This window comes from Microcaecilia unicolor, chromosome 8 (assembly GCF_901765095.1).
Source record: "Microcaecilia unicolor chromosome 8, aMicUni1.1, whole genome shotgun sequence".
Lineage (NCBI taxonomy): Eukaryota > Metazoa > Chordata > Amphibia > Gymnophiona > Siphonopidae > Microcaecilia > Microcaecilia unicolor.
Window position 1 is genome coordinate 25,108,603 of NC_044038.1, and position 14,002 is coordinate 25,122,604.

The following is a 14,002-nucleotide window of genomic DNA, read 5'->3' on the forward strand; positions in this document are numbered from 1 at the left end:
AAAGCAATCCCTAGTGGGTGGGATCCTGAGGATCAAAGCTCCAAAACTGGGTTCCGAGAGTACCACAACATCCATTCTGTAGTGCTTGGCAAACATATGCAGCGTCGTCCATGTCATCACATTGCAAATATCTGCCAGAGACAGTAAGGTAGTCTCCGCTCAAGGAGTCGCTGTGCATCTCATAGAATGAGCCTGCAAGGCCTGAGAAACTTGTTTTCCCGCAAGCGAATAAGCTGACGCAATAGTCTCCTTCAGCCATCTTGCAACTGTGGCTTGAAAGCCATGAGGCCAAGCCTCTGCTTACCAAAAAGAACAGTCTATTCGATTTGAGAAACTCATTTGTGACTTCCAGATATCTAATGAGGATACTCACATCGAGAAGCTTCAAGGAAGAATATTTAACCTCTTCGTTCTCTCTATGAAAGGACAGAAGTTCCACAGACTGGTTGAGATGAAATGCTGATACCAATTTCAGAAGAAAGGAAGAAACTGTAGGCACTATTAGAGATAGGTAATAACTCAAGATAGCAATTATACTGGACACATTTGGCTAGGGATATGACAGTGCCTAAAGTTTTGGACTTCTGGTTCTTGCTAAGAATAACTGATTGTCTCTCACCCTCATTAGTCCGTAGCATACTCTATAGATGGTGATGACGTGGATCCTCTTCAGAGCTCAGCTATTCCTGTGAGCCCCTATTATCATGGTTCAGTCCATGTCACTGCCCTAAAAGGCAGCCAGATGTTCAGTGTTAGGGAAGCCATAAATCAGCTACAAAATCGTTCCTGGTGCTCTCTCAGCACAGCCAGTCTTTGGAACTGAGTCAGCTCCTGACTTTGGCCTTGGCTACACTTGGCATACAGAAGCACAGCTCACATGTGTTCTACCAATCCAGTCTTTCTCAGAGAGATGTGTACACCCATCAGGTCCTCTTATCTTCTCTCTTTTGTCCTTTCCTTTCCTTTTTCCAAGTCCAGCATTGGCATAGCCATTCGGGTCCACAGATGACAAATCAGAGACCAATCACCAACCGCGTAGCCCTGCCCCGCAGGTTACATATGGACATAACAATGAGGGGCCTTGTGGGCTTCCAGCAAGAACATCTTATCAGTGGTAGTCTCACAGTGCTAAACTCCCCTCCACGGTTCACAGATGTTACTGGAGACACTGTCTCTGAAGCCCACTCCTCCCACCTTCCCAGGAGATAAACTGGAAGGCAAGACCAAGTAAACACCATGTACCCGAATGAAGTCACTAGCACAGCTGTGCCAGGAAAGAAAAGCAGAGTCCTTGTTGGTTTACTTGCAGATAAGATGTTTCAGGCTGTAACGAGGTCTCAGGCTTACCAAGTGTGAGATCCAGGGAAAGACCCCTGCAAACTGTGCACAGGGAGATCCCCATCTCCAAAAAGTTGAGAAAGGGATCCCGACAAGAGAGCCTGAAGCTCCGAAACCCTATATACCAACACGATCTTTCACGGTGGCCTTCCGGAGTGGCTCAAAAGGAGGCTTCTAAAGAGACCAAAGGACTAAATTAAGGTTCCATTCTGGACATGGCATGTGAAAGGGAGGCCACAACTAGCCCACTCCCCACAAGAATCAAATGATACACGGTCAGCCACAAGAGACGTTTACTCTAGTCAACACCTGAAACAGGCCAAAGTCACAACCTGAACTTTTAGAGAACCCAACGTCAATCCTTTCTGAAGGCCTACCTGGAGAAATGCTAGGATGTGTGCGATCTGAGCAGAGAAGGGAGAAAGTTCATGCTAAGTACCTGTGGAAGATGGAGAGGATCCCTATCTAGCAGTTGAATCACATCTGCATACCATGGTCTCAGTGGCCAATCCGGGGCTACAAGAATTATTTGGGCCCGGTGCAATGCAATCCTTTTCAACATGCGGCCTACCATGGGCCAAGGAAGAAATACATACAGTAGACGTATCTTTGGTCAGGCCTCATTCCCCATTGAGTCTGGTTCTTTCTGATGGCTGAAGAACTTGGGTACTTTGGCATTCCATTTTGTTGCCATTGAGTCCAGAAGCGGAGAACCCCATCAGTCCCCTATCAGCTGAAAACCCTGGCTGGATAGTTTCCATTCTTCCAGGTGCAAGGAGTGTCTGCTGAGAAACTACACCTCCACATTCAAGGACCCAGCGATGTGAGTTGCCAACAAGCAGAGAAGAGTTTTCTCCACCCAACTCATGAGAGAGGCCACCACTACTGCCATTGGACGGCTGTACATCCAGCCTTGCTTGTTGACATAAAAGCCATCATATTGGTCAGAGAAAACTCGGGCCACAAGAAAAGGAGTGAAGTCACGCAAGGCAGTATACACTGCCCTAAGCTCCAAGCGATTTATCAAAAACACTGAGATTCCTGTTCCATCCAGGTGCCCTGTGCCAGATGGAACTTGTAATGAGATCCCCAACCTGACTTGCTGGTATCCACTGTCACTACTTCTCATTGTTATTGGAAAGGAGGCTCCAACGGTCAAATTCCTGAGTAACAACCACCACACCATACTCTGTCTGGCAACCAGCGTTCAAGGAAGATGAAGGTCATACTTCTGTGACTCTAAGAGACCAGCAGCTGAGAAGAGACTCCTGTAATCGCTGCATATGAACCCTTCTCCTATGGCACCACTTCCATTGTCACTATCATTGACTCCAGAACCTGGATGTAGACCCAGTCTCTAGGCCTTCCTTGACTGAGGAGAAGACAAATCTACTGAACCAGCTTTGACCTCCTACATCTCCCTTGCTGTTTCAAATAGAAATCCAGATACTCCAGCATCTGCAATGGAGTTAATCCTCTCTTCTCGAAATTGATCACCCAACCCAACAGACTTCAGAAGCCACCATGCTGTCTGAACAGGATGACACATGAATGAGCCAGTCATTAAGATACAGGTGAATTCTGAATCCATGGCGCCAAAGGAAGGCCGCCACCACCACCATCATAACCTTGGTAAAAATTCTTGGTGCAGTGGGGAGACCGAAGGACAAGGCCTTGAACTGGAAGTGACAGCCCAACACCGCAAAGCGTAGAAACCTCTGATGCAGTGGCCAGATGGGCATATGTAAGTGTGCCTGAGATTGAGGGCAGTGAGAAATTCTCCCGCTTGAACCGAGGCTATGACTGCTTTTAGTGTTTCCATGCAAAAGCGGAACAATCGGAAGCTGTGGTTTAGGCCTTCGAGATCTTCCTTCTTTGAGATAATGAAGTAGGTGAAGTGTCTGCCTTGTCCCTGTTCAGCCTGGTGAACTGGAATAATGGCCCAGAGCACTAGCAAGGAATGTACAGTGGCTTGAACCTTGACCACCTTGCTTCCCTTTCAACAAGGAGACTTCGAAGAGAAAAGTGACCGGGCAGGAGAACTCCAATTTGTAGCCTTATCCAGTAATCACTGATCTGCTCCGACCTTGGCCCACACCTCTTGAAGATGTCATCCTACCACAAGAAGAGAAGAAGCTCCAGAGGCATTGGGCGTTCTAGCTGACTGGGAAGACTTCTTGTCTGCACAAAAGAAAAACTGGCATACCTGAAACCGGGACTTCTGACCATATTACTGATGACCAGGATGGTACCGTCTGCTCTCGAAATTGTGATTGAGTGTCCTCTGAAGACCCCCAGTTCTTTCACCATGTTACCGAGATCTTCTCTAAACAGCCACTTGTCCTGAAAGGGCAGTTTAACTAGATGTGACATTGATGCTGCATCTGCTGCCCAATATTGCAACCTGAGTTACCGACGTATCATGACTGCCAAAGACATAATGCGGGTTCATAACTCATAACTTGTCATAAATAGGATCCACCAAGTAACCCAACCCCACTTTCAGCTGGGCATTATAGTGCCCTTCTTGTGTTGCAGACTGCTGATGCCACTTCATGCATGCTATAGCCACGAATGAACTGCACACTGTCACTTGAAGGCTCAAAGGGGCTACTTCAAAGGCTTGTTTCAGCAAGCCTTCTAGCTTCCTATCCTGTATGATTTTAGGGTAAAGCCATCTTCCAAGGGCAAGGTGGTCTTCTCAGTCACCATCATAACCAGGGAGCCCACCCTGCGAAGCTGCAATTTCTCTTTCTCTTCCAGAACAATGGGTAGAGGAGAGCCATGGCTCTTCTCATTCTCAGCCACGCATCTGGCAAGACCTATTCTACTGTATTCAGGTCTTGAATATCTAGATACATCAGGAAGGCCTTAGAAGGACCTCTAAGCCCTCTTATAATTGACAAAGATGGAACTCCTGACGCCAAAGCAGAAGGCTCCTCAATGGAAGGCATCGTCAATGCCTCAGAAATAAGAGTACTGAGCTGCTCTTTGTGAAACAAAATCAGTACTTTCAGTTTATCTTCCTCCTCTAACACCTCTTTCAATGATGGCTCCTCTGAATAAAATTAGGCCACATCAGATAAGAAGGGAGAAGCAGAGATAGATCTCCAGGGGTGGGCAGATGAACCTAATCGAGATCTCTTGATAGCCAAAGGGGCAGCAGAGTGAGAAACTGAAGCACCTTGCAGGAACTCTGGACTGTCCCTGCTTCAGTAAATAGGCCTGGTGTAAGAGCAATATAAACTCTGGAGAAAACAAAGATCTTGATGCAGTTGAACGCTCTCTTGGGCCCCTGAGATTGTAAAATGGCAGATGTGCTCTGCGCGAGATCAGATAGAGGTTGTTCCTTACTTCTAGTTGGCCCTGACAAAATGGTGCTTGTTCGCATGCTCTCCTGCATCACACTGCAAACTGGCTCTGCCATAGAGCCCTAAGTCCCCGACATATTTGGATAATGCCAAATCCAAAGATGTGCTGCCACCGACCGTTTCCTCCAAGTCCTGTGGGATTCCTGGCTTGCACGCACTGGAACGCCCCAATGCCAGCCAGTGGGTGCCATAGCAAGAAAACTGCTTAACTGCTTCAGCAGGAATCATCATTCACCCCAACCGGCACATGCACAGCATAACGCAGTCCTGTAAGGATCCCTCCCCTGCACCACGTAGAACCTGCAGCCCTACAAGTGGTTCAGAATAACTTTAATTGGACTTACCACTGCCGGCCGCTCCCCCCAAGCCCACAGTCTTCATATGTCTTACCCCAGATAAGAATCAGGACTGATACTCTCTCCCACACGCTTCAGTAAACCTCTTTCCATATCCTTTCTTTCTTTCTTTTTTATTTTTTTGATGTTGTTTTGTTGGAAAAGGAGAGCGCCACAGGAAACAGCGGAGTGGTGAAGGGAGGGAAGAAGTAAATTGGCGGGGTACCACAGAAGGATCTGAACTGAAGACCTCCAGATATCACTCTGCACACAAAAGCTATCCGCAAAGCTCAACTGGAGACCAGTTGATCAACTGGACAGAACCAGAGGCTGAGAAGTTTATCCATCCACCTGCTAGAGATAAAAAATACTGAGGAGCTGGACTGGATGCCAAGAGAGATACGTCTCAGCTCAGTTTTCAGTTCTCTATCTCCACCTGCTGGTTGATGGACACAACTATCGCACAGGTTTTGGAATAGTGGAAAGCTACGTAATGGAAGGAACTGTTAGACAAAAGTAGATCAAAGCTATCTGCACGACAGAGAATAGTTCCAAAATGAATAAAGACTTACCAAGAAACAGCATGTTAAATTGTACCAGATGAAACGGCATAGCTTAGAACAAACTTTTTCATTTTTTTCCAAAAACTTTTCACAATCTGCCCCCCACCACCAACATCCCTTCCACCTCTTACAAACCTGACCAAAACCCCTTACAACCATAGCTTACCATCTCCCCTCTAAAACTAAGATTATATTTATTGAATTGCAGCACATTTATTAAAAAGCTACCAGCTACAGGGCCTATGTGGCAAAGCAGCCAAACAGGTTCCCATACTTGCTGATAAGTCTTTCCATTTTCGAGGGTCCTTTTTATCCACTCTGCGTCTTTCTAATATCATCATGGCATAAAGCAAATCTCTCCAATGTGTCAAGTTAGGGGGGATTTGACTTTCACCAGTAAACCGATATACTTTTGACTGCCAAAACTAACATATAATACAATAACTGACGCACGCCCTTCTTTAAGGGGTGCAGAGTCACCAATGTAGTATCTACAAGTGGAAAGAGCTGAGGCTGGAGGGGTAAATGAAGTTGTAATAATTGTTGGATATATTGAGAGATGTTCTCCCCCCCCCCCCCCAAAAAAAATCCCTAAAATCTCTGAAATTCCAAAAAAGATGGCCCAAGGTAGCCTGCTCTATCTCACATTTCAAGCAGTGATTATCATCAGCAATATGCATCTTGACTTGCCCTATTAGGCGCAATATAAGCTCTAAGTAAAAATATGTAATATTGTTCTTGCACATTTGTGCTGACTAATTTCACTGGAGTGTATTTTAATATAGCTTTCAATAGTTCTGGTACTATGTCAACTCTAGACAAAGAAGAAGAGAATCTCTGCAGATATCCCAAAGAAAAGCACAAAGCGGAGATGGCTGAACAAACGGAGAAGTGGACCACTGATCCAAATAGAAAGGTCTTTATTATACTGACCTGACATGGCTGTGTTTCGGCACAATGCCTGCATCCGGGGTTATTACTTATGACGCAAAGCTGATTTGTGTTCTATCCACAATGCGTAGGGGTCGGTCATATAACACAACAAACAAAGCTGAGCATTTAAAATAATGTGTCCCTTTGTATCGAGAGAAGACCAGCTCTGAAAGGACTTTCCATTTGGATCGGTGGTCCATATCTCCGCTTGTTCAGCTGTATCAACTCCTAAATCTCGGGTTCATCTCTCTGCCCTGACCGCTAACAGTACCTTATATAAAAGGGAAATCTGTTAAGCTCTTCCAATAAGCAAAAGAAAAGTCTCTTCAGCCAACTCCGCCATATCCTCCTGTAATGGCGGCACTAGTAATGTCTGAATGCCTAATTTGCACATAAGATAATTAATCCCTCTCCAGCAAGTGATATCAAGGTTTTAAGAGTCTACACGTTAAAATTTAAGTACTAGTCTTTTTCCTAATGACACAGTTAGCAATACCAATAGGAAAAGATCAAGCAAGCAGAACAGCTAGATTGGATGAACGTTTACAAGCAGTTAAGTGACGGGATCTTGGTAAATAGACTTGGGCTGAATCCCAACAGAACTGAGACGTGAGTTATGAAGAGGGGGCTTCAAGAGCTAAACTAGTTCCCTATGATAAATGGCCTCACCCTCTCCCCCAAAGGAGAGGTAAGAGACTTAGGAGTGATATTGACCAGGCCTTAAAATTGGAGTCTTCTATTTCTCAAACAGCTTGCAGACAGATGCTATCAATAGAAATCAAACAAAATAAAACATGGAAAAGAAAATAAGATGATACCTTTTCTATTGGACATAACTTAATACATTTCTTGATTAGCTTTCGAAGGTTGCTTCTTGTATATAGATGTTTGTATACAGCCATCACTGATTGAGACCGTGGTGTCCAAAAAATTGACTTTTTCTGGGGAGTAGTCAATTTTGAATCTGATTGTAGGATGGTATGTATTGAAGGCAGAATAAAATTGTTTCAGAGTTTCTTCACCCTCCATCCAAATCATAAAAATGTCATCGAACATTAACAAGGATCTGGGGTTCTTAGCCTATTATAAACCATAAAGCTGTATTTCTCTGTTGATCACCCCACCCCTCACCTATCCACACCCATCCTGTTAGAATATCAATGATATGCTTTGATGTCCCCATGCATACCTCCAACCCACCCCCATCCTCCCACCCTGTCAGACTGTCATAGTAATGCTTGAATGTTTTCACTTATATACACTGTCAGCTAGCACATTTGCTTATTTCCGATCTGACGAAGAAGGGCGACCTTCGAAAGCTAATCAAGAAATGTATTAAGTTATGTCCAATAAAAAAGGTATCATCTTATTTTCTTTTCCATGTTTTATTTGGTTTGATTTCTATTGATAACCTTAAGAGTGGACTAACACGGCTACCACACTCCTCTAACTTACAGACAGATGTTGAAATGCCTTTTTTTCCTTTTTTTGAATCCACCACATTGAAAAATATGGTACAGGCAATAGTAACATCTAATCCTCCATTGCCTCTGGGACAAATCTACTTTGTGAGCCCTCTGGAGCAGAGACCTACCTAACCTAACTGAACATATCTCGCCTTCAGCTTGGATTTCTAAAGGCAAGTAATTAAAACACAAATTACACCAGTTCTTGAGAGCAAGAGCACTGGTTCAATTTAAAATATCATTAACTCTCAGAATACTAAATGAGATGGGGCTGGAATACTTAAAGCGATTCATCGTTATATACCTCTTACAACCTCACAAAGCACTCAAAATGGTTCATGAAGGGTTTAGTTGTATTCCGGCATGAAAAGAACAAAGATGATTAACGCTAGATTATGTTCATTTTTGGGGCAACATGAAGGACCAACAGACCTACATATAATCTCTAATTATCCTATATTTTGCCACGTTCTCAAGACTTGATTGCCCTCTGTGGGTTTAGGAAACAGAAATAAATTGATTGCCAGTGCCAGACCTTGCAGGACATAGGCAAGAAGGAAATGTGTGTGTCAGCCCTACTGAAAAAAATGCTTCTGGGCCCTTGGTCAATTTTCAGCAGACCAAGATTATTTGGACGAGTTATCACAGAAGTCTTGCAATATTGCCTTAATCACATCACGATTAGATTATTGTAATATTGTATATTTAGATCTACTACGTGGAGGAGTGGCCTAGTGCTTAGGGTGGTGGACTTTGGTCCTGGGGAACTGGGGAACTGAGTTTGGTTCCCACTTCAGGCACAGGCAGCTCCTTGTGACTCTGGGCAAGTCACTTAACCCTCCATTGCCCCATGTAAGCCGCATTGAGCCTGCCATGAGTGGGAAAGCGCAGGGTACAAATGTAACAAAAATAAAATAGATACTATTGGCGATTCTACATGGAATGTTGCTACTATTGGAGATTCTACATGGAATGGAATGTTGCTATTCCACTAGCAACATTCCATGTAGAAGGCTGCGCAGGCTTCTGTTTCTCTGAGTCTGACGTCCTGCACGTACGTGCAGGACGTCAGACTCACAGAAGCAGAAGCCTGCGCGGCCACATTGGTGATCTGCAAGGGCCGACTTCTACATGGAATGTTGCTAGTGGAATAGCAACATTCCATGTAGAATCTCAAATAGTAGCAACAGTGGAGGAGTGGCCTAGTGGTTAGGGTGGTGGACTTTGGTCCTGAGGAACTGAGTTTGATTCCCACTTCAGGCACAGGCAGCTCCTTGTGACTCTGGGCAAGTCACTTAACCCTCCATTGCCCCATGTAAGCCGCATTGAGCCTGCCATGAGTGGGAAAGCGCGGGGTACAAATGTAACAAAAATAAAAATAAATAAATACCCTACCTAGATGCCTTCAAACTGCAGAATACTGCTGTAAGGATAATTTTCCATTTCAAACGATATAACAACATTACTCCACTTTTGATGAAATATCATTGGTTACTAGTACTATCTTGTATACAATGTGAACTTCTAATGCTAATGCACAGAGTTCTGTATAATGGGACACTGGCTTATCTGGCCTCTTCTATTTCATTTTATACTCCTTTGAGAACAATTTGCAAACTCCTACTGCTTGGACTGCTCATTTGGAATCAATTTGTCACTCTGCTTTCTTCTGTGCGGCCCTCCTCCTTTGAAATACCCTCCTATCAGCTTTCAATACTGAGCCATCTTTTCTTAAATTTAAGGTGGCACTTAAAACCCACCTTTTCCAACAGGCTTTTCAACCTCAGTAGTTGCAGATGTCCTGGGCCTCAGGATAAGTCTGTAGTTTACTATTTTTCCCTCTCTACTATTTCTTTTTCTATTTTAGTTAATGGAGTTTGTGGTAAAATGGTAAATTTTCCAGCATATGAATCATAAGAATATTTCATGAAGTGTAGGTCTCTAGTTTAGCCAGCAAATGGTGCATGTTTAATGTTTAAAGCAGTTACAGAGAAATGACTTCCCTCTTTAGTTTAACACAGAGAAGAGGTAACCTGCAGTGATGTGGTCAGCTACTTTTAAAAAATGTTGTTCTGGGCTCTGAATGGCAAAGGAGTTCAAATTCAGTCTGGAAATACTGGCTTTTTCTTAAGTCTCAGCTTGGAAGTAGAAAGAAAAAGACCTCTTTACTGAGATCCTGTGAGCAGTTATATTCTGTAACCTGTGAGCAGCTATATTTCCTGCATTTCCCAGGAACTATCCAGGTAGTAATAAAATGTTTAGATGATTTTATAATTGGTCCTTATTCAGTTGCATGATATTTGCCTATTATTTTCCATCTGTTTTTGTGGTTTATTGTTCAATATTTTTATGACAAACTTTTTTTTTAGGTTACTGCCTCTGCTTGTCTGGACTGACTAAGAATCCTGGTGGTTTGAGCGTTGGGTCTGTGAGTTCTTTCTAGGAACTAGGGGACCACTGGGAGTGTGGCCCCAGCAACCTAGAAAACACCGGGGATAACTTGAGAGCGGAAGACTCGCCAGAGGTGGTTGGGATGCAGTCGGTAGGCAGAGGGTGCTAGTATAGAGCACATGCCCAGGTGCAGGTGGACCTGAGCTGTGCTGGGGATAGACCCTCTAAGTGGCCACAGGGTTAGCCCCAGGTGAGTGGCTAGACATTTCATGACAGTTCTTTTCTTAATTTTTAATATTAATTTATACATTTTATTTAAATTGCTGTGATGTATGCTCACAAAAAGCAACATATTAAAATAAAATAAACCATAAACCATCAAGAGAAGAACTATAAAACGAATTGGCAGTGTTTTAGCTTTCATGATAATTTTATGTTTGAATTTTATTAGAATGCTTATACACAATTTTACTTCAGTATGTGATACCATTGTATTATGTCATATTACATATTCAGGAATAAGCTGTAAACTACTTTGGACAGTTTTGGATTGGAAAGGTAACAAAATGAAAACAATTTGATCTTACCTGCTAATTTTATTTTCTTGAGTCCTACCAAACCAGTCCAGATGACTGTGCTTTGCTCCCATACCAGTAGATGGAGACACAGAATGACCTAGTTGTTGACACTAACCTACTTAGAGTCCTGTGCAGCTCAGTTCTCCAGTATTTCCACATAAAGCAACTGAACTACTGCCCCCAACCTTCTGAGTGGGAAGGAGTAATGATGTAAACCAATCACATTTAGCCCTCCAGAACTTGAGTCCCAACAACCTTCTCTCCTGAGCTCAGTACTGCCTTCTGGGCTACAGCACAAAGGCATACACTTTCAACAACTTTGGCAGCTCCTTCTTGGGGTCAAAAGATACAACCTGTCCACCAGCCTTGCCCACCTTCAACGTTGTCTCCAGAAATTCCCACTCCACCAATACCAAGGCCCTTAAAAGAAGTGTTAACCAGGAAATACTTGAATCCTTAAAACTAGCAAATGCTTGCTGTATGTCATCATTAAGACTGTCGTCAATTAATATTCTACTGCATCCTAACCTTTCCAGAACCAGCAAAGCACACTCACCACAGTCATTAGCAGCTTATCAAACCACTGCAGTTTCAGCTCTGACTTTGGCCACATATCCGGCCTTAAAGCTGTCTTCAAAAGGGTAACGCAGCGGCGAGACAGCAGTTCTCCCGGAGAGCCTGCCGTGTTGGAGCTGTCATTCACCTGTGGGATTAAAAAAAAAAAAAACGGCAAAGTTTTACACCAATAGCAACTTCTACACAATAACCCGGGTGTAACACACCAAGGGGAAAAGGGGCCCCACCGGACCCACACCCCCGAAGCACAAAGAAAAACCAAGTACAGGGTTAGAACTATTATTTTTTTTTAACCAAAGCCCCAAGAAATAGCACCAAGGAGTCTCTAAGACCTCACAGGCTGCACATCTACCCTCTGCTGGAGACTGAGAAATACTGGCTGGTTGGGGTTCTGCACAGGTTACATATACAGTGTTCAAAGCTCAGTGTTCTCAGTCTCCCTCTGCTGGTAGGCGTACATAACCCAAGCGTCTTGACCTGTCTGGAGGGTCGCTGAGAAAGTTCTGTCTTATATGCCCCCAGTTCGCATCCCAATGACAAATTTGTAATAAAGGCAGGTGTGTGTATAGGACTTTAATCTGTGCTGCTATATGCCGACTATTAATTGGGGGTCATTACAAATCATGACAACATTCCTGTATTTGAAATGAAAACAATATAAATGCAATTATTATGCTTTACAGTTCCAGAAGTGGAATTGTTTACCTTCTGCAAGACAAATATGTTTCAGCCAAGATAAATAATATGTTTACATTAAAAAAAAAATTCTTAATCGTCTTTTACAGCTTTGCTCATTAGATTTCATTATTTCTAGCTCATCCGAGTGTGGAAGATTGGCTTCTGATCGCAATCTTGAATGCTAGCAATTTTAATCAACTACATAACGCCAGGAGCAAGGGGAAGTATCCAAAGGGAGTAATTAAACAAAGGGCTTTCCTTCATTTTGTGCCTATGGGGAAAACGTTTCTACATCTGCCTCAAATATTTTAGACATTGCTAGAATTTTACACGAAGGCTTTTTTTTTTTTTGGCTACAGAAGCAAAACTTTAGCTGAAGAAAAATCTACACAGTACCTGACAAGCAATTCTTATTAGAAAGTTGACCACTGTGTCTGTATGCTGCTTCTCAATGGGCTTATTAATGAGTGCATCAGCCCCCGGCAAGGACTGAGTACGTCCAAAGACCTGCAAGGGTAAAGAATGAGGGAAAACTGTAAATGCAGGAAATCAACCATGCAGAACATTGGAGGTCAGACTAGAACAAGGTTGATTCCAGGCTGCTATGCTGCCGACACACACACACACACACACAAAAATGGAGTTTTCCTAAGCTTTCTGGGAAGTTCATCAAAATATATCCTTGGCAAATCATGAAAAATCTGACAAAATTTATGCAGACTCACCAATTCAAGGGTGTTGGCATTAGGTTTACGTTCGTTCATTCTTTCTTACTATACTGCCCTCTATCAAACAAACTTTAAAACAGTTTCCATATGCTAAATAATGAAACAGAAAAAAAAAACCCAAAAAAATCATCAGAACAGGGACAAGGCAGAATTAGAAAGGATAGACAGACAAGGTGACTACCAGCCCCGGGTATCGTGGACCAGACTCCCATCATCATCATCTTTACTTGATATACTGCAAAGACAACAATGTATCTAAACAGTTCACAATGCACGGCAAATAGGAGGAGCAAAACAAGTCATAGACAGAAACCAAAATGTACTAGAATACAATCAATCAAAATAAAAAAACAAAGCAAAACAAACAAGAAAGCAATTTTTGACCTTTCCTGGCCATTCTCTATGAGCAACACTGCCTCAAAGTAGGCCACCTTAAACTTATTATAGGATGATTCACTACAAACAGCTGGTGCAAGCAAATTTAACATAAAAAGGGACAAATTAAACAAACAAAAAAAAAGCACAGAAGAATGAGTCATATCCAAGTAGGCGGGACAACCCAGAGGTTCTTTCCATGGAAGGAAATACTATATCCAGTGTACCTGAATGTAACTCACCTTGAGCTACTACTGAAAAAGGTGTGAGCAAAATCTAAATAAATAAATAAAATATTACCAAGGAGGAAAGATACAAAGGAACTCCTGTGTAAAAAAGCAATGCAGGCAAGCAAAAATATCTTGAAATGAATCTATTATGGTAATGACAACTAATACTTCTGATAAAGGAAGGGTGGAAAATGGTCAAATTTAGAAGCCTCATATAACAACTGAATAGCTGTATTTGCAGAAGTTGGAGAAATGAATCCCACAGTAACACGAAATTGCATAGTCTAGCCTAAACACTACAAGAGCAAACACAGAATTACAGTAGTTTAGCCTAAACAATATAAAAGCAGGTATTAATGTACGCTGAACTTGCATATCCAAGTGCTTGTATTACCACACGTGTGTGAGTGTATATCTGGTTATGTTTGTAGGCATATGCT

At 42.9% G+C, this 14,002-nt stretch overlaps 1 protein-coding gene across 1 annotated transcript in view; it reads right to left on the reverse strand.

The window, feature by feature from the left end:
• The window catches only part of TRRAP (transformation/transcription domain associated protein), a 342,568-nt gene that overhangs the window by 177,286 nt on the left and 151,280 nt on the right, over positions 1 to 14,002 (reverse strand). Inside the window, exons 41-42 of the mRNA XM_030212524.1 lie at positions 12,626 to 12,736; positions 11,532 to 11,678 (exon numbers count right to left, since the gene is read on the reverse strand). Coding sequence (XP_030068384.1) covers positions 11,532 to 11,678; positions 12,626 to 12,736 — 258 coding nt within the window. The remainder of the gene's footprint in view (positions 1 to 11,531; positions 11,679 to 12,625; positions 12,737 to 14,002) is intronic.